Raw genomic sequence first — 20,432 nt, forward strand, 5'->3', positions numbered from 1 at the left:
ATTCCAGATCATACATCAATTATTGTGTACGACCAAAATACCTGTTCTGGTGTGGATGAAATAAATACATACTGTATGTACTGGATACATTTAAAAATTTCAGTTTTTACATGAAAATTCATTTTTTGTGTTAATTCATAAAGACATTAAATAGCCTGAAAGGTAGATTCAAATATGACCAAAAAAATCAATGAATAAAAGAAAAAAGATTTTAATACAATTTTAGCAAGTTTGGAATATTGGGATATACTCCATTTAATGCAAATTATTTAATCTTTATAACTTTGGAGAACATATAGTATTCAAAATGTTGCCTAATTCAGTTTCACACTGTCTACTACTCATAGGCAAAAAGTGAAGGTAAATTGCTAAAAATGGTCTACGCCCGGTTAGTCTACTTTCCATTTGGTCTCATCCCACAAGGTCTATCTATCCTGAGTTTGTGTGCAATCAGTACATCTAATTACCATTAAGCCCTTTCATCCTTTGGTCCAATATCCAATTAGCCTTTATTTATTTCATGTAATATCCACTTGGTCTAATACCATTTGTAGTCTATATTAAAAAGAAACTGTTTATGAATCAAATTTTCATTAAAATGCAAAATATCAAGAAGACAAAGTGGATATTAGATGAGCGCTTCTCAACTTTTTTTTACTCAAGGACCACTTTGACTCTCAGAATTTTTCCAAGGCCCACCTACCAAAATTAGAAAAAAAAACATCAATTTTGATGAAAAAATGTTTCGTGAAATTTGAGCACAAAGCTCTGAAGCACAATCGAAACAAACAGTTTGAGATCTAATCTGCATTCGCAAATGTCTGGTAAGTGGGCGACAATTTACTACATACACAATATGCATGCACATGAGGTTCACATTAAAGTTAGATTGAAACCATCATAGTGTGCATGTGCATGCTTTGCAACATGCATGATATAAAGCATGCTTTAGTTTTGTTTGACCCACATAGAACAATCGGAAATATGTTTGGACAGGTATCTGAATTATAATATAGTGTTCATCTTATTTTTTTCTCCCTCTGGAGCTTCTCCTGGCCCACCTGAGAGAGCTTCGTGGCCCTCGGTTTGAGAAGCGCTGATTTAGACCATAGTGTTCAGGCACATTAGACCATATGAGCAGTATATTAAATTACATTTCATGACTTTGTGGACATTTGACCAAGTGTAGTGTAGACCAAGTGGCAATTAGACTGAACAGATAGTAGACCAAATGGGCTTTATAGCCCCTTTGAACTATCTGAGAAGTAGACCAATTGCTTTAAGACCAAGTGAATACCAACGTGCATAGTCACGTAATGGATAGACTCAATGGGTAACCCATTTTTCTTAGGAGCCTAATCCAGCTTGAAGGTTGGATACCTTTAGCCTTACCTGCGAATATCAGCTGCTGCTATGGTGGGCAATCTGTCATTTTTATTTGGGCTTATTCAGAGGTTTCTCTGACTGTTCTTGCTGAACGTCATAATTTGAGCCCGTCTCTAAATGGCCTCTTCGTTGAACCTTCTTTCCATCGATCTGGCCCTGAAACCTTTCTTCCTTTCCAGTTTGGTCAACGGATGGAACCCGTGTCCTGGAAGTCGGCAACGAAAACATCTTGACGAACTTCGGGTAATTGGATGTCATCAGCGTAGCAGCATCGGACAGAAGCTTTGGACCTATCCTAGCTTCCTGCCCTGGTATGGTACATATGGCTAGTTTTTTCGGCTCTATGGGTGGTAGGTTCTTGATGTAGATCTTGGCAGTTGACAGGTCCTCCGGAAGCATTTCAGGGACTGTAGAGATGCAGTGTGTATGGTTCCGAGTCTTCTGCTTCCTATTCTTCTGCAGACACCTCAGAGCTTCTGCTGCGATACTTGACTGGCTCTTTTGTTCTGTGATGGGATTCAGTGATACATTCTTTGGAGTCACGTTTGTCTCTTTTTGCGATATCTTTGTCCTTTTTGCTCCAAGGTGTGGCGAAACTTCCTGCCATGTTACAGATTGTATCCGCTGTGGCAATCCAAGCTTTTTCTTGGTGTCTTTGCAATTGTGGTTATTTCTAACTTGCACTTCAACTGATTCATCAGCATCTTCCAAGGTATCCGTTGTTTCTCCAACCTCTTCTGCGACAAAATCCTTGACTTCCTGCTCATTATTTTTGCAGGGAAAGGTCTCACATTCTGGAGTCATGCCATCGGACGTTTCCGAGGCTGTATTGTTTGAACTGTTGTTGTACAGAAGCATCTTGTTGCGGAGTGATATGGCTCGTCTGAGGGTGCTGTCTTCTAGAAAGCCATCTATGGCCCATCCCATGTTGTCCTGACCATCAGTACGTTTCCCGAGATCTTCGAACAAACTGCCACCGCGGTTATTTCCTTTGTTGCTTGCAATTGGTGGGAGTGAGCTCGGAGGCGGGTGCAGTATGGAGAGGTTGTGGTGAAAGTAATTGATCTCATCCTCCTCTTCATTCAGATTCACATTGTGGTGTTCGTCCTTGAATGTAGTGCTGCCTCCTGTAGAACTGTTCCAGTTCCTGCGCACATAGGATGTAATACCCTCTTCTTCGTCTGTGCAAAATTAAGAGAAAAAAAACACCACATTGGTAAAAATTGACATATTTGAAATAATATTGTTGTGTTGGGATCGTTCATATCTTAGTTGGGAGCATCAATGACCACACAGGAACGTTAGATGTACAATTCAATCAAGAAACTTTATTAATAATCAATCTTCAGCGATATTACATGTAGAGTTGACAAGCATATCACAATTAACGTACGTCGATGTAGATCCTAACTCTGTGATGATCTTAACTTATCTCTCCTCCACCCTTGGGTGTACACTCAATCTATATTCAAGCTTCTACATAAATTATAATCCAAGTGTTTGGGCATAGGACAAAAGGGGGTTTGATTATTAGGAAGGGGGAGGCAGTTCTTTGTTCTATGATTAGGGGTTGTTTGAACTATTAACAATAAGGGTTTTTATTGGCGTGGATTAAATAAATGAAAAGGGTTCTGAGAAGGGGGTATGGACATAAAAAGGGATGGTTCTGAGAAGGGGTATTTTACATTATGATGTCTAGGCTATTTTACATTATGATGTCTAGGCTATATGTATGTAGTGATTTATACAATCACTACATTACAATATGTACTACAAAGAAAATGAAGACCAAACAACAAATCCCTCCTGATAAGTGAAAAAAATTAATACTTGGTTCTACTGTTGTTCTGACACTCAAAGTGTCCTCTGTTGGGCCTTTATAGAACAAATTACCTGATATGTTAAACAGGGTAATACAATAGAATCCTTTAAGACCTTGAGGACATTTGCCTTTTTAAAATGCATTAAATTATAGCTCAAATACATTTTATTAAGAAATAAACAGAGATAGCGAGCAAAGGACGGACAGATATCAACAAATATAGAGGATTAAACAACAAAGAGAGACAGGGAAACGGGTGAATCAATTAGAAGTTTTCATACAACCCTGTTACTGAACAGAAACTATTGCTCACTCTTTAATGTCTACTTTAAACAATATATCAGGGTCCCATTTCACAAAGACTTGTTAAAATAACAAATTTAATACAATCCAATCAGATTGAGGGGTTTCAGTAGCTTTTAACTATTATTGCAAATCTATTATTAGTTTTATGAAACGGGGACCAGATCTAAAGTAGATGTGAAAACAGCACGAAAAATATTTCTATTAGACCTATTTTCCTGTTCCTTTCCATTCCAAATAATACTTTCTATTCAACCAAGGTAGATTGTTGCTTGGTCTGCACACAACATCCATTCCATCTTATTTCTGTTTGGTCTCATCCCACATAGTCTAAATCAGCGCTTCTCAATTGGTGGGCCGCAAAAAGCTCAGGAGGGAGAACAAAAAATTAGGAGAAAAACTATAGAATATGTCACAGACCTGTCCGAACATATTTCCGATTGTTCTATGTGGGTCGAGCAAAACTAAATCATGCTTGGATATCGTGCATGTTGCATAGCATGCACATGCACACTATGATGGTTTCAATCTACCTTTGATGTGAACCTCATGTGCACGCATATTGTGTATGTAGTTAATTGTCGCCCGTTTAACGGACATTTGCAAATGCAGATTAGTCCTCAAACCATTTGTTTTGAATGTGTTTCAGAGCTTTGTTAAAATTTTACGAAACATTTTTTTCATCAAAATAGATGTTTTCTTAAAATTTTGGGAGGTGGGGTCTCTAAAATAATCTGAGAGTAGAAGTGGTCCTCGAGTGAAAAAACGTTGAGAAGCGCTGGTCTTAATAAAGTTCATCTGCAACTGATTTATCTACTATCCCTTTAGTCTAATTGACACTCCTGTTACTGTTTTGTATAATTTCCAGTTTGGATATAGCCATTTCATCTTATATCCACTTGGTATATTAAATACTTATTGGTCTACATAATTACATCTCACAAAGTGCTATAGAATATAAGTAGATGAAATAGAAATTAGACCATCTAGTGCTTTGGCTAAATGGATTTAGACCAAGTGAGCATTAGATTAGACCAAATCTATAGTAGATCTTGATTGTGTTATACAAACTGAGAATTAAACCATCTGCTAGTAGACCAATGGGATACAACACCTAGCTATCCCAACAATTGCAAATCATTTCATTTTTATTACCCGAGAATTAGACCATCTGCTAGTAGACCAAGTGGGATTAGCCATGATGGTAGTATTAGGCAATCTGAGAATTAGACCATCTGCTAGGAGACCAAGTGGATACAAACTTTTTGCTTATCTCAACAGTGCATTCTTTTTTCCAGTTTAATATTCTTTGGAAGTCTGTGTCATATTTACCATCATACAGGTATTTGTTTTCTCTTAAGTTGCCAGAAGGATGCTGTTCAGTTTGATCAGAACTGTTGGATTTCTTGGCCTCATCCCTTGTCTCACGTTTCTGTCTCTGCTTCGCTTTTGGACAGTCTTTCTTATCTGCAGGACAAACCAGTGAAATACATATAATATTACCTGTCTCATGCTACACTCACACCACTGACACCAACAAAACAAACTCAAGAACAAACAAAGCTATTATGTTATCTCTAAAGATATACTATTGATCAGTTTGGAGTCGATTCATTAGTATGACTGTAGCATCGAGGCTCATCTGGATTTTTTCTTCCCTTTCTTTCTTATACTTTGATTTGTTCTGATCTCATTTTTTTCCCTTTTAAAAATTTCATTACCTTTTATTCTACCTCTATGTTTCAAATATAAATAGAAACTACTTCTTCTAGTCTTTATTATACCCTGTTTTCACAAGCCTGAGTATTTGTAGAAGTTGTAGTTTCCCTATTTGGCAAAGGTTGGCAATGTTCCCCCTTCAGTTTCTAAGACAATGTATTCCACAAGCATTTTTAGAATTCCCGTTTTAAGTTGGCAATGCCCCCACCCTCCGCCCTTACCTTTAACTGCTTGTCAAGAAACTCTGAAGAAACTTTTAGCACAGGATATATAGGAGAGCTTCTTACTTGTGACATCACAAAATAAAAATTCAAAATCCATAACTCCATCATTCATTGAAAGAGTTTAACCAAATAACCATTATGTTTTTCTGTTTTTATTAAAACAAATTTTTACATCAGCGTGTACTTCCCCTTTAAGTGACCGAAAATGTCTTTGATCAATCACCACGACAATCTACCTGGTTTCCTAAAAGACTTGCTTCCTTTTGATTGGCTCCCGCTCAACTCCCCTCCTTTCCCTCTCCTTCTACTAGCCACCGGGTTCTCCTCTCTCTTAACATCCTTCTTGACCTGCTTTTTGTCTGGAGAACGGTTCTTATGGATGCAAGAGCAGTTGGTAGAATGCACAGTGCAGTGTGACCGCTCAATGGGAGGCAGTCTCTCGCCTTTCAACGTGCACAGAGGCTCAGACTTCGAAGAGGGTTTCGGGAGTTCTAGACCTGACTTTCCAATGCACTCAAGTCCTAGTGCTAGACGATAATTGGAAGAAATAAAATAAATGAAATTACACAGAGGGTCAGATTTTGTGGAGGGTTTTGGGAAATCACAGTGCTAGAAGATAATTATAAACAAAATGAAAAATATATTATTTTAAACATGAGGCCATGCTCAACATGTGCAAAGTTGACACTCATAAGAATCATTTTCACTCTTACTATACTTTCTTAAAGAGTAAATTTTCAAACTTTTCTGTAAAACAAGAGAATATCTTCACATTATCTTAATGTTTATATTAATAGGATTTGTTTTTAGTCTTATTTTCTAAAACAAAGAGTGGATTTTCTATCCTTTAGGTACCATAAATCAAAAGAGTATCTTCACTAATTTTCTTTAAATGTTGTTGATTTTTAATCTACTATTGTTGATTTTACTATCAATATGGGTAACATGAGGGATTGCATGACTTTTTTTATTCAAGAAAACTAATTAAAGGTAAAAAAGTAATTGCACCAATTTTTTCATGAGAAAGCTTTTACAATCAAAATTACCACAATATTACATGTATCATTGATCTGGTACATTGAATTCAACTCACTTTTGTGAAATCATGAAATCTTAGTTGAAAACCGATAATTCTGATGATAACTAACACAAAAGTGTATTAATATTGCTTGGAAAAATGAATTTTATGAAATTCCGTGCTTAATTTGCTCATTTCTCAGCAATTGCACATTTTTTTCAGAGCCAATTGGCACATATTTTTTTATTTATATATATATATATATATATATATATATATATATATATATATATATATATATATATATATACAAACACTTAGTTGGTCATTTTATTGGATTCTGCTCAAAGTCATTTTCAGGTCGTTACCACAACTAATATTATCTTTAAGATGAAATATAAAATAGACATAACTATTGCAAATCTAAGACAAACACAGGAATACAAACTTACCAAGCCTTCAATTCTTAACTTCTCATAAGATATAAACGTATAAATATTCTAAATTCCGAGGATTGGTGCCCTTTTCTTGAAATGTTTTATTTATGTACTTAGCATGAATACAATAAAACCATCAAAGAATAGACACATACTTACTGGATTTCATGGCATATTGATTGCCCATGGTATTTCCCATGTCTGTGAAAGGCACTGCTGAGGAAGAATTGATTATATTGGAACTTGCAGACAAGAATGCCTGGAAAATAAACAAAAAAGAGCAAATAGTTTACTAGATTTAAGTGATATTTTGAAAATTTCCCTGATTTGAAAAGGCTTAATCAAGAAAAATAATGTATTTGAGCACTTTTGCATCTTGATTATAAGGCCTAGTCAATTTTGATGCAATGTAGCTGCTGTTGCCCACTACCTATGTGTGTTTTAAGAAAAAAAAAAAAACTTGTATGAATATTCATTCTCATTTTTTCCTTTATACATTCTACGATATAATTCTACAGATTTGTATGGTTGTGGCAGACTATTTCAACAAAGGAGAATGATTATTTTTGTCATAGCCCTAGTATATGGAAATCCAAACATTTCCTGAGTTTCTTATCCCCAAAAATTTACCAAAACTGAATGGTTTACACAAGCAGCACATCCAGTATTTCATAAAATTTCGAGCCTATGAAAGGGCCAAGAAAAATATTTGATTTTGTTTGACCAATGCTTATGGAAAAATATTTGCCTTGCAAGAAATGACCTCGCTTCATTTTTGCTGATTTAAATTGGGAAAAAATAGAAAAAAGGAAGGTTATCACTTTTAATACAAAGTTATGAATCTCCATAAGATATAAGCAAAAAAAATAGCAAAATGCACTAGACGATCAAACATCCAAGGGCATGGGCTTGGGCCCCAAGCATATAGCAGGCAGTCCCATCCAGGATCAGCTACCGGGTCACAAAAGATACATAATCAATCTAAATGAATATTTATACAAGGTTTGCCAATGACTCACAGTTTTTCTCATGGAGTGTTGCAAGAAACTTGCAATCAATTGCAAGTCAATTTAGGTCCAAATGATCACTTGTAAGTTTCGCAATTAATTGCAAATTTGCAATGATCGCTGGTCTGCTTCGTGTATCAACAAGTATAAATTGATTTGCTTTAATTGTTCTATCATTTTTTTATTTGCAACTGAAATTTAGGGGACATCCCGATAGACCGCGGGTCCGATAGACCGCGGGTCCGATAGACCGCGGGTCCGATAGTCCGCGGGTCCGATAGACCGCGGGTCCGATAGTCCGCAGTGTGTGTAAAATTATGATCAGATATATCAAATGTCATCGAGAGGTCCAAAGGTCAAATGATACAAGGCCATGGGGTTATATCAGGTGCGGATCCATGGGGGGGGGGCGAGGGGGAACTGCCTCATCCCCAACCCCCAGCTCAAAAAAAGAGGGGGGAAGAGGGGAAAAGGAAAATAATAAAAAAAAGAAAGAGGAAGATGGGAAAAGAAGAGAATAGAAAAGAGAGTAAGAAGGAGAAAGGAAGAGAAGAAAAAAAGAGAAGAAAAAGGGGAAAGGAAAGACAAAGAAAATGGGAGAAGAAAAGGGGAAAGAAGAGAAAAAAGAGAGGAGGGAAAAGGAAGAGAAGAAAAGAAAGGAGAAAGGAAGAGAAGAAAAGAAAGGAGAAAGGAAAAGGAGGAAAAAGAAGAAAAAAAAGAGGAAGGAAGAGATGAATATTTAAATAGAGGAAGATGGGAAGAAAGATAAGAAAAAAGAGAGAGAGGAAGAGGGGAAAAGTAGAGAAGAAAGAGAGAGAGAGAGAAAGGGGGAGGGAGAGAAAAAGAAAAAAAGATTAAAAGAAAAAAAGGGGGAAAGGAAAGAAAAAGAAAAAGGGAGAAGTAAAGGGGGGAAGAGAAAAAAAAGTGGATGAGGGAAAAGAAAGAAAAGAAAAGAACGGAGTAAGGAAAAGGGGGAAAAGAAGAAGAAAAAAAGAGGAAGGAAGAGAATAATATTTAAAGAGAGAGGAAGATGGGAAAAGAGAAGAAAAAAGGAGAGAGTAAGGGGGAGGAAGAGAAGAAAAACGAAAAAAGAGAGAGGAAAAGAGGGGAAGAAAAGACAAAAAAAGAGAAGAAAAGGGGGAAAGAAAAGATGGGGGAAAAGGAGAAGAAAAGGGGGAAATAAAAGATGGGGGAAAAGGAGAAGAAAAGGGGGAAAGGAAGACAACAAATGAGAGAAGAAAAGGGGAAAATAAAGAGAAGAAAAAGAGAGAGAGAGCAGGAAAAAAAGAGAAGAAGAAAAGGGGAGAGGAAGAGGGGGAAAGAAAGAGAGAGAGAAAGAAAAAAAGAGAAAGGAAGGAAGGGGAATGAGGATAAGAGAAAGAAAAAAAAAAAAGAAAAGGAGATGGGAAACGGAAGAGGGATGTTGACCTGGACGTCGATTTGATGGCGCCAAAATGACGTTCGAACTATGGGGCGCCGAACTGATGTTTGAACTGGGAGGGGGGCGCCAAATTGATGTTCGAACTAGGGGAGCGCTAATTTGAATTTTGACCATAATGCGACAAATACATGTTTCAGAGAGGGGGAGGGAGGGCAAAGTTATATTTCACATGGGGGCGCCAAGTTTATGTTCAACCGAGGGCGCCAAATCGACCTTGAACTTAGGGGGCTTCATGCAAATTCAGTTTCGACCGGGGGCGCAACATTGCTCGTATTGCCTGTTTATAGTAAAATATATGTCCTGCCCAAAAAACTTAAATTAAATGCGGCTGAATTAAAATATATCCTGTTTTTACGATAACAGACAAAAACAATGTTTTCGAGTTTTAAGTCTGTTTAGCGAGATAGATACCCTGTTGAGGGTCACAAAAAGGGGTTATTATAAAATTCAGCTCGCGCTACGCGCTCGCAATATTTGATTAATGACGTATATATGCTTATCTGCCTACAATTTGACCCAACACATAAATGAGCCCACCCATAATCGTGGTCATGTATTAGATTTACTCATTACTCAAAAGTGTAATACTGTTCAACTACTTAAGATTCATGTAAAGGAAGGTATATCTGACCATTCAGTATTAATGTGTGAATTCAACATTCCCAAACGATCTTCCAATAAAAAGCTTGTTACTACACGTAACCTTAAATCTCTAGATCCAAAAGAGTTTGCAAATGACACTCATTTTAATTCGCTCATATTAACACATTCTTGTGCCAAAAGTGTTGATGAAAAGGTGAATTTGTATAATTCTTTACTTACTTCTGCACTTGATAAGCTGGCACCTAAGAAGCAGCTCATTGTAACAATTCACCCTAATACTGAATGGTACAATCAAGAAATAGCAAAAGCAAAACTCCTTCGTAGACAATTAGAAAGGAGAGCAAGGTCCACTAAACTGGAGATTCACAAACAAATGTATCGTACTCAGAAGCAACACGTAAATGCGTTAATTAAGAAAGCTCAATTAAACTATCATTCAAAGAAAGTTGAGGACTGCAAAAAAGATGCAAAGAAATTATATAAAGTTGCTAATAATTTACTTAATAGAAAACAACCATCTCCTTTGCCTCAACATTTCACCCATGGTAATCAATTACAACTTGCTAATCGTTTCAACCAATATTTTGTAGACAAAATTATCACAATTCGACAACACTTTCAAATTGATACTGTGCAACCGTCGAATAATGTTTGTGAACCTAATTCAATGTGGTGTGAATTTCAGCCAGTCACTCTCCACGAGATTGAAACTCTTGTCAAAAATTCACGAAACAAATCATGTGAACTTGATCCTGTGCCTACCGATCTGCTTAAGAAGTGTAGCTCATTCCTAGTACCCATTATTACTAGCATTATAAACGATAGCCTGATTTCAGGAGTTGTCCCACAAACTTTCAAAACAGCTGTCATCCATCCAACATTGAAAAAGTTGAGTTTAGATCAGGAATGCCTTAAAAATTATCGCCCAATTTCGAATTTATCTTTCTTGAGTAAGTTGCTTGAAAGGGTTGTTTTTTCGCAACTGACTTCATATCTACAGGAACATGAATTGGTTGACCCACGCCAATCTGCCTATAGGCCTGGTCATAGTGTAGAAACTTTACTTGTCAATTTAACTGATAACATATTCAGGGAATTAGATTGTGACAATATAACTGCTCTTGTCATGCTCGATATGAGCTCTGCTTTTGATACAATAGATCACGCTATATTAATACACAGACTTACATCTTTAGGTATCTCTGGTACTGTTCTGGACTGGTTCACGTCATATCTCACTGATCGGTCCCAGTATGTCAGAATTGGTAATTTTGCATCCTGCAAAAGTTCTTTACAATATGGTGTACCACAGGGTTCAGTTGGAGGCCCCCTGCTTTTCTCTTTGTATATTCAACCTATCAGTCAAATACTTAAAGAACACAATATCAACTATCACTGTTATGCAGATGACATACAAATCTATCTATCATTTAAACCCTCTTTATCTTCTCTATCATTGGCTATTGGAAAACTTGAAGCATGTCTAAAAGATGTAAAATCATGGCTCACCTTGAATGGTCTTAAACTGAATGATGACAAGTCAGAGTTTTTACTTTTAGGTTCAAGAAAGATGTTAAGTAAGATCAACTATCGATCTTGTCGTCTCAATATTGGTAGCACCTCCATTACACCATCAGATCGAGCTCGTAATTTGGGAGTTATTTTCGATCAGGACATGTCTTTTCGCCATCATCTAACATATGTTCAACAAAGTGTCAGGTATCAACTTCGAAATCTAAGTTTCATAAGAAAGTGTCTTTCCAAACCTGCGGCTGAAATCCTCATTCACTCTTTAATTTCCTCCCGTTTAGATTTTGCCAACTCATTGTTCTGCAATTTACCTAAGAAGGACATAATAAAACTTCAAAGACTACAAAATTCTGCAGCACGCCTACTGACACTGACAAAGAAGTCTGATTCAATAACTCCCATTCTCCGATCTCTCCATTGGCTACCAGTTGATAAAAGAATTATATTCAAAATTTTGTTACTAGTTCATCACTCTGTCTACTCTGTTTCCCCCTTATACCTGTGCAACTCAATTTCTCGATATTGCCCGACACGAAGTCTTCGTTCTTCATCAGATACATTGTTGCTTCAGATACCAAGAACCAGACACACATGGGGGGATAGGGCTTTCTCTGTCATGGGTCCAAAACTCTGGAACGAACTCCCGCTACGAATTCGACAGTTGTCTTCTACAGAATCATTCAAATCCCAACTAAAAACCTATCTATTCCCCTGAAATGATTAATTTAATAATTTAATTTGCCTTGTCCAGGAGATATTTTATTTTATTATTCTTTCTTCTTCTCTTTCTTCTTCTTCTTCTTCTTTTTCTCTTTCCTTTTTTTTTTCCTAAGCGCCATGAGCACCTTAATGTGGACCTGTGCGCTATACAAATAACCACTATTATTATTATTATACATCCTCTGCATCAATCCCAGTGTTAGTAAGTGTAAGTGTTAGTGTTTTTCAAGTCAACATACATAGGCCGATCCAGGGGGCAAAGATTTTGCCCCCCCCCCCATGGTGGCGCAAAAAAGGGGTAAGAAACAGAAAACAAAGAAGAGAAAAAGGACAAGCAATTAGAATAGGAATTATACCTTAGTCCTTCTTAAGTCAGTATATTAAAAAATTGAGCTCGCGCTTCGCGCTGGCAAAAATAAATTGTTTAGTTATATACGCATCCCGACCTTACAGTTTTTTTATGCGAACGAGAAGCACAAGCTGAAAATATTTGATATTCTAACCTGACAACTGAAAATGTATTTTTCATTTCATCATTATAAAAGTTTTCAGCTAGCGCTTCGCGGTCGCATTCATTTCTTAATAGATATGCATCGTGTTCATCATAACAACTACTAACATAGGCGGATCCAGGCGGCCCGAGGGCAACCCCCCCTCCCCCCTATTGACAGAGCAAATAAATTGGGAAAAACGGGGAAAGAAAAAAGGGGGAAAGAAATGAGAAAAAAAGAAGACGAAACATAAAAGGAGGAAGACGAGTAAATAAAATAAGGTCAGGAGAAGACTTGGAAAACAATTTTTGAAAATATTTAATGTCACTGTATTGAAGTTTCGCTCGCGCATCGCGCTCGCATTGCCTGTTCGATGAGATACATATCTTGCTCAATATGATGATATGTAGTTTAAAATATCAAGTTTTTATATCAATATACAAAACATAATTCAGCTCGGACATCGATCTTTCATTATATTGTTTTATTTACCAATTTATGTTTTTAAGTGCTCTGGAAAATGTCCGTTTTAAAGTTTGAATCAACATTTACAACATTTTGTGCGCTCGCACTATTTGCCAAGTAGACCTACATATTGTCTTTTTTTATTTCATATAAGATACTCTAAATATACCTTTTCAGGTGTCTCGATTGTAAAAAAAATAATAAAGGCCTATGAGCTAGCGCTGTGCGCTCGCATTTTGATTGGTGAGTTATGTATACCTTTTTATCAATTCTCTAACAATTAAACTTCTTAAATTCCCCCATTAAAAAATTCCGGATCGCGATTTGCGCTCGCATTATTTGCTAAAAATATATCAACCAATGAATCCTATTCATGATTACAAAAATACTTAAAATATCAGGTTTTCAGGCCTCATGCACTGTCAACAAATTTCACACACTCATTAGGCTAAACAGATTAATAAATATGAAATAAAATTTGTATGAATTCCTAATAACTAAATTGTCCCTTTTTCAGAAATAAATATTGACAAGTTTTAGGAAAAGAAATAGAAGATAGTCATCATTCTTATATGATGACAAAATGTCCTTAGGCCTAAAATGTCTCGATCCTAGGTCAAAATAATAATAAAATATCAGCTCGCGCTTCGCGCTCGCATTATTTATATAGTGCTATCAAATTTCCCTATATACACAGTGCTGTAAACAGTGCTTAAATTGACCCTTTTCACATCGGAATTTCAAATATTATTTTCAGCTCGGGCTCTGCGCTCGCATTATTGATTTTTATGATGAAAAATGAAATGTATTCAGATTGCCAGGATTCTGTCTAACTCTAAAACACGCGCACGCATGTTTTTTTTTGCGCTCGCATTATTATTGTAGGAAGATATCAAAAATTATCCATGCTTTTTCATGATTGACAAACATGAATCGAATGTCCCATTGGGGGATTTGAAATCTCATCTTTTTAGGTTGGAATATCAAAAATATTCAGCTCGCGCTTCGCGCTCGCATTATTTAATCGTTGAAATATGTATCATCTTAATGGCTAACTGCAAAACATCCTTAACAGGTCCCTTTTCGACCAGGTCAGAACGAATATTTAACATTTCTGCTCGCGCTTCGCGCTCGTGGTAATTATCTAGTTACATACGCGTCCTGTTCAGGTTCACAAACATTGCCCAAAATGTTCAATTTTCAGGACAAAATACATGAAATTTCATTTTTAGATTACATAGGGCTTAAGAGATTATTACACATTTATGTTGCTTATAAAGTAAAGCTAGGAAATGACTGTTAGGACATGGGCGTTTTGCCCCCCCCCCCCAAAAAAAAAAGAGAGAATCAAGACTAAGAAAAAATAGAGAGAAAAGGAAAGGGATTAGGATGAAATATAATATTATTTTCCAAATATTATGTCAAAATCTATCACAACCTTGTATTTTTGTAATAAAAATGTCATAATATTTGCTTGCTCGCTTCGCTCACTGGCAACTTCTTATCAATTTTATGCGATACACCATATCGAGCCCCCTCGAAATTGTTGGCTCATTACGGCACTGGGACAACCCCTTCAAAGAAACAAACAAAAAATCAACTTTGAGCGGCCGATCGGGGAAAATATGGGTGAAAAAATGACCCCTCCCCCTATTGGCGGAAGCTGGGTCCGCCCCTGACTTAGGCTTTCAGGATATAATACTTGAAAAATCTATTTAAAAAAAAATCAGATCGCGCTTCGCGTTCTCATTATTTATTTAGGCCTTTTGAGATACCTCAATGTGTTTTTAAGAATGAAATCTCAGATTGTCTTTAACGTCTACCCCCCTCCCACTTCATTTTTTTTTTACTTGGTGCCGTCGCCACCCCCCCCCCCCCCCCCCCGTGCACCCATGCTGAATAAATACGCCGCTGATTAGGAGAATTAGTCGATTGCTTCGAGATTGCATTATTCCCAAGAGGTTATCATTAATATTATTGAAGGGTATTCTAAAACAACAGTACAGACCAAATTGAACCCCCCCCAAAAAAAAAAAAAATAATAATAATAAAAAAATCGCTCGTGCTTCGCGCTCCCATTTATATTACATTTCATGGATTTTTTTTTTTAAGAACAGATGAAAAAGTGGTCTTTTTTTTTTAAATGTGATTATAAGATAATTCAAAATCCATTTAAGGCACTTAAGTTAGCCTGGCCGGGAGGGAGTGGGCGCCATTTTTCGAAAAGTACACATGGGCGCCAAAAATCAGGTCAAATCCCCCCCTCCCTCCCACGAAATCCTGGATCCGCGCCTGGGTTCTATAACAATAACCCAATTAGGGCAATCACCCCCTGACAACTACTTCAAGGAAAATATTATCCCCATATTTTTACCGCCGGGGACTGTTACCCCCCTCCCCCGGAAATTTACCCTCCAGACAATTACCCCGGATAATTACCCCTAGTACGGAGCCTTATAAATGCCATCAACGTGACGACATGGCGTGGTACTTTATCTTGCCATGTCTTAATTAATCATTATCGGCGGAAGAAAAACAATTTAGGGGGGTCCACCTGAAATTTTGGGATGGACACAGGTAAAAAATTTAACAAGCAAATCAACCAAAATTTATAGGAGGGACCACCAAAATTTTTTGACAAGAAAAAAAAGGTTATCAACCAAAATTAGGGGGGGGGGGACAAAAAGATTTTAGTGGGGGTCCACCTCAATTTAGGGGGGGGGCGTAGAAAACAAATTGACAACCAAAAAAAGGTTCTCAACTAAAAATCTAGGGGGGACCGTCCCCCACCTCAAATTTAGGGGGGAAAGATCCCCCCCCCCGCTTCCACTGCCTAAGTAATTAATACGCTTATTATTTCGACATAGCGATATATTCTATCTTGTCAAGTCGATATGTCCACATGGCGAGATATGAAGTATACAAGTCCCGATATATCGCCATGTTGACATGTAACTTATTTAAGTCGACTTGGCAAGATAAAATATCTCGCCATGTTGACATATAACTTTTTATAAGTGGACTGACTTGGCAGGATAACGTATCGCGCCATACGGACATAATAAGCTTATTTAGTCGACAAGGCAAGATAAAGTATGTCGTCAAGTCGATGGCATTTAAGAGGCTCCGTATGGCGTCTAGAGGGTTAATTTCCGGGGGGGGGGGTAACAATCCCTGACGATACAAATATGGGGATAATATTTTCCTTGAAGTAGATGTCAGGGGGCGATCGTCCAATGGGTCATCGTTATAGAACCCCATGGACTCGTATCATTGGCCTTTTGACCTCTTGATGACATTGGATCTCACTATATCCTGATCATAATTTTACACACACCGCGGACTATCGGACCCGCGGACTATCGGACCCGCGGACTATCGGACCCGCGGTCTATCGGACCCGCGGACTATCGGACCCGCGGTCTATCGGACCCGCGGTCTATCGGACCCGCGGACTATCGGACCCGCGGTCTATCGGACCCGCGGTCTATCGGACCCGCGGACTATCGGACCCGCGGTCTATCGGACCCGCGGTCTATCGGACCCGCGGTCTATCGGGCTGTAACCGAAATTTAATTGCTATTGATTGCAAATATGCTTGCAACAAAATTGCTTATGTACCGGTACATGTTTCATAGATTTAACAGGTTTTAATCCTAATATTGAGAACTCAATTCAATTTATTTTTCTTGCATACTGCAAAGAGAAAGATATATGAAAGGAGTACCTCTGGCATAGAACTTCTGTAGAATGGCTTTATTGTGGACTCGGTTCCTTCCGATGCCTGCCCAGTGGCCAGGCCAGCATGGCCAGGGAAGGTCAGGGGTAGCAGGGTGGATGGACGTCGCTTGACATTCTGGCTACCAATGGATGGCAGGAATTGTGCCATTTGACTGAAGGAGTGCATTCCACCGTAGGAGGCTAGCGATGGCGGGAGTTGTGGTGAGGAGGCAGAGGATGGTTTCCTAAAATTAAAAAGAAGATTTATGAGGATAAATGAGTCAGTGTGTGATTGCGGGGAGGGATGATGTAAATAGTTAATATTTATCATGTTCCAACCATTAGGTTGAGAAATTATGATGGTACAATGCCTTTCTTCTTTTTTTTAATTGTATCTGCATGGTACCGTTTTCTGAAAATTTTCAGCAAAAGCGCTACAAGAGCCTTTACCATTTTGTTTAATTTCCAAGTACACTATCATGGAGGCTAGATATATATTTTGACTAACATCCACTAACTGCTCATGAAGTGTGAAAAGGTATGTAGACAAAATGAAAATAAGAATGCATGTAAGAACAGTTAGAACAAGTGTACACTAGACCAAGTGATGATTGGACCTATATATTTTATACCACAAGGGCTTAGCCATGATTGTGTTAGACAATCTACCGTAATTATCAGACAATCTGCTAGTATACCCAGTGGGTTTACAACAATCTAACAATTAGACCAAGATCCCGTAACTCCAAGGTTCACAATCAGTCATACGCTTGATTTTTGTGATTAATTCTACATTGTAGTCAATGCAATCAACCAAATACAATGATTGCTATGCTCTGTGTTACAGGCATCTTAGTTTACCACGATCTGATAATTTGACCAGATCAGCTTCTAGACCTACCCATTTGAGTCCAGGACCCCTTTCTGTCCCTGTTCCAGGATGGGTTTGCGCCTCTCCAGCTGATCACTACCCAGGGCTGAGTAACGGTCTTGAAGGCGAATGGTCTTGTATTCTAGCAATGATGGGATTGGTCTAGGTCCGTTCCTCTGTCCCATCCTGATCTACTAGGGTCCACCATTTCTGAGAAATAGCAATGATTGTAGCTTCTAGCATTTTTTTTTTCAGAACTAGATATAGACTCAGACAAGAGCTTACACTATCAATAGATCATTGATCAAACTTCATCGGGATTTATGCAGAAATAGCTGAGACTCATCTGGTTATTTTGCGAATTCTTCAGGCTTTATTGCATTTTCTGGTCTCCACAGAATCAGATCTAGGCCTAGACCTATCTAAAGTTAGATCTCTGCCTAATTAGACTAGGGCCTACTTGTTAGTCTAAAATTAGGGCCTAGCTAATATAGTCCTAAACAGATGAAAATCATCTGTTTGGAAGAGTTTTTAAACATTTTTTTTTTACTTTTTAGATTTTTTTTTCTAATACCTAGTACCGGTGCGTGGTTGTACAATGAGTTAAAATAGCCGTTTTAACTTTTTTGTAATAGCTACATAGAGGTGGTTTAAAAAAAAAGGAATAAATTGGCGTTTTTTTAATTGCCATACGGCCACCATAGAGCAAATGCGACAGAGGTTTTAGAGCAAGTGGAACAAGATGTAGATCTATTAAAGTTTAGTGGAACAACTGATGAACAGAGACTGAAGTTTTTGATCTTAGACTTAGTTAGACTTTATAGACAAAATATTCAGTCTTTGGCCTGTATTCTGAACTCTGGCTAAAATAAACAATAGTATGGGTAGCCAAATGAGACATCAATTTCTATTTTGTGATAGATGATTAGCCTATCAGTATCATCACATTTGGCATTCAAATCATTAGAAAATTCTTGAAATGATAATTACAATTACCGTATAGGGCCTATATAGTATAGTTTTCTTCAAAATCCCAGTAATAAACACAATATTCTTCTGGTAAGTAGGTCTATTAAAGTTCAATCAATTTTTTTTACACTCGTACTCATAGTCATAGCTTCAGTTTAAGTTCCAATAATGTAGACCATACTTAAGTTAGACCATGGTTTAGATCTAGGCCCAAGTTAAACCAGAGTTCAGAATACTGTGGGCCTTTGACTCTAAAGTTATGGTCTAGAGTAATAGATAATATTAATACTAGATCTAGAACCTCAAAATTCCCTGACCCAAAGTTATTGTGATTTATCAAGCCTTGGCTTAGCCTAGCCTAGGCTTAGGGCCTAGTCTTAGATATAATGTTATTGTTAGACTTAATTCCAAGGCTTCATTCAGGAGTCAGACTATCTAGACTAGACTAGACTAGAGGCTATAATATAGACTATCTATTAATATTACTGCGCCAGTGTGCGGCCGCCTAAGTTTTTCCGTTCCTATTTTGCACAAACTACTTTTAGCCTAATACTTTCCATAAATAAATATCATATAAAAAAAAGACTTCCCTTGACAGCCGCCTTGTTATCGTGAAAACTCCTCAGGTCAGACTCGGTCAGAGACAGAAACTAACTAGGCCCTAACTTAAGTCTAAGAGTAAGAGTAAGACAAGAGGCAGATTATTGTATGTTAGTGTTAGGCCTAACGTTAGGGCCAATAACACTAAAAGATGGGAGTTGCTGCTACCCTGTTTGGCGTTCAACGATTAAAGGGATAGAGCCTCGTCGATCTGGCGCGCGCTGCACAGCGGCTGCCGGGCCCACGATCAATTGGGCAAAGCAAATTTTCGGAGTACCGTATTTGATTTCATGTCTATTTTGAACAATAAAATATGGATTTTCGTTTTTGTTTTTTTTCAATAGCTCAAATTAAAGTGTTAAGATTAAGAATAAGATCTAACGTTAGATCTAAGACTAGTTAGGGTCTAACCCAGAGAGCTCCAGCCCGCGTAGCGGGCTGGAGCTCTCTGGGTTAGTTAGGGTCTAACGTTAGATCTAACGTTAGCCTATTCTAGACCAAGTCCAAGACGATTCAGACATTGAGACTTGAAATGAATAGCAATAGGCCTAGGCCCCCTACCGTATTTTAATTGACACTCACATCGGTTTGCTCCCAGGAACTTTTTGCAAACTGAGCTTAGACTTAGAGTTAGACTCTAACACAGGTCACAGTCAGACAGTACTGAACTTAGGCGTTCACCGACAGACTGGCTGTCCGGTAAGGGTACCGGCGCCGCACCGTACTGTGCCCGGTAGGTTCAGGCTGAGTTAGGTCTGGAGTTCCGTCCGTCTTGACTTGACCAAGTCCAAGACCAAGTTGATGATTGATCCAACCGAATGTCCAATCAAAGTAGCTGGTCCTCATTCAACTCCGATCCCGTCTTAAACAACTCGATAAGTTCACATCTTCGTTAGATCGATGAAGGTTTGAACTTGATCTAAATATTAATATGATGCCTAGGCTTATGCCGCCCTAGCCCTAGGGCCTAATATTAACTTTAAGAATAATGGATTTGACTGGGGCCCATTGCATAAAACTTTTTACCTGAGAAAACTCAGGTTGTTTTTACCGGAGTTTTTGCCCTGTATTAAAGTCAATGGCAGAAATCGGACTAACCTTAGTTT

The 20,432-nt window shown here is 37.8% G+C and overlaps 1 protein-coding gene across 1 annotated transcript; it reads right to left on the reverse strand.

The window, feature by feature from the left end:
- Positions 1-233: 233 nt before the first annotated feature.
- Positions 234-17,967, reverse strand: LOC135155508 (uncharacterized). Its single transcript, XM_064104768.1, has 6 exons — positions 17,788-17,967; positions 16,894-17,131; positions 7,069-7,168; positions 5,691-5,981; positions 4,844-4,978; positions 234-2,567 (listed from the first exon to the last, which is right to left on the reverse strand). The coding sequence occupies exons 1-6, from the start codon at positions 17,940-17,942 to the stop codon at positions 1,435-1,437; spliced, it is 2,052 nt and encodes a 683-aa protein (XP_063960838.1). The 5' UTR covers positions 17,943-17,967; the 3' UTR covers positions 234-1,434.
- Positions 17,968-20,432: the final 2,465 nt, after the last annotated feature.

The sequence above is a fragment of the Lytechinus pictus genome, chromosome 9, assembly GCF_037042905.1.
Source record: "Lytechinus pictus isolate F3 Inbred chromosome 9, Lp3.0, whole genome shotgun sequence".
In the NCBI taxonomy this organism is placed as follows: Eukaryota; Metazoa; Echinodermata; class Echinoidea; order Temnopleuroida; family Toxopneustidae; genus Lytechinus; species Lytechinus pictus.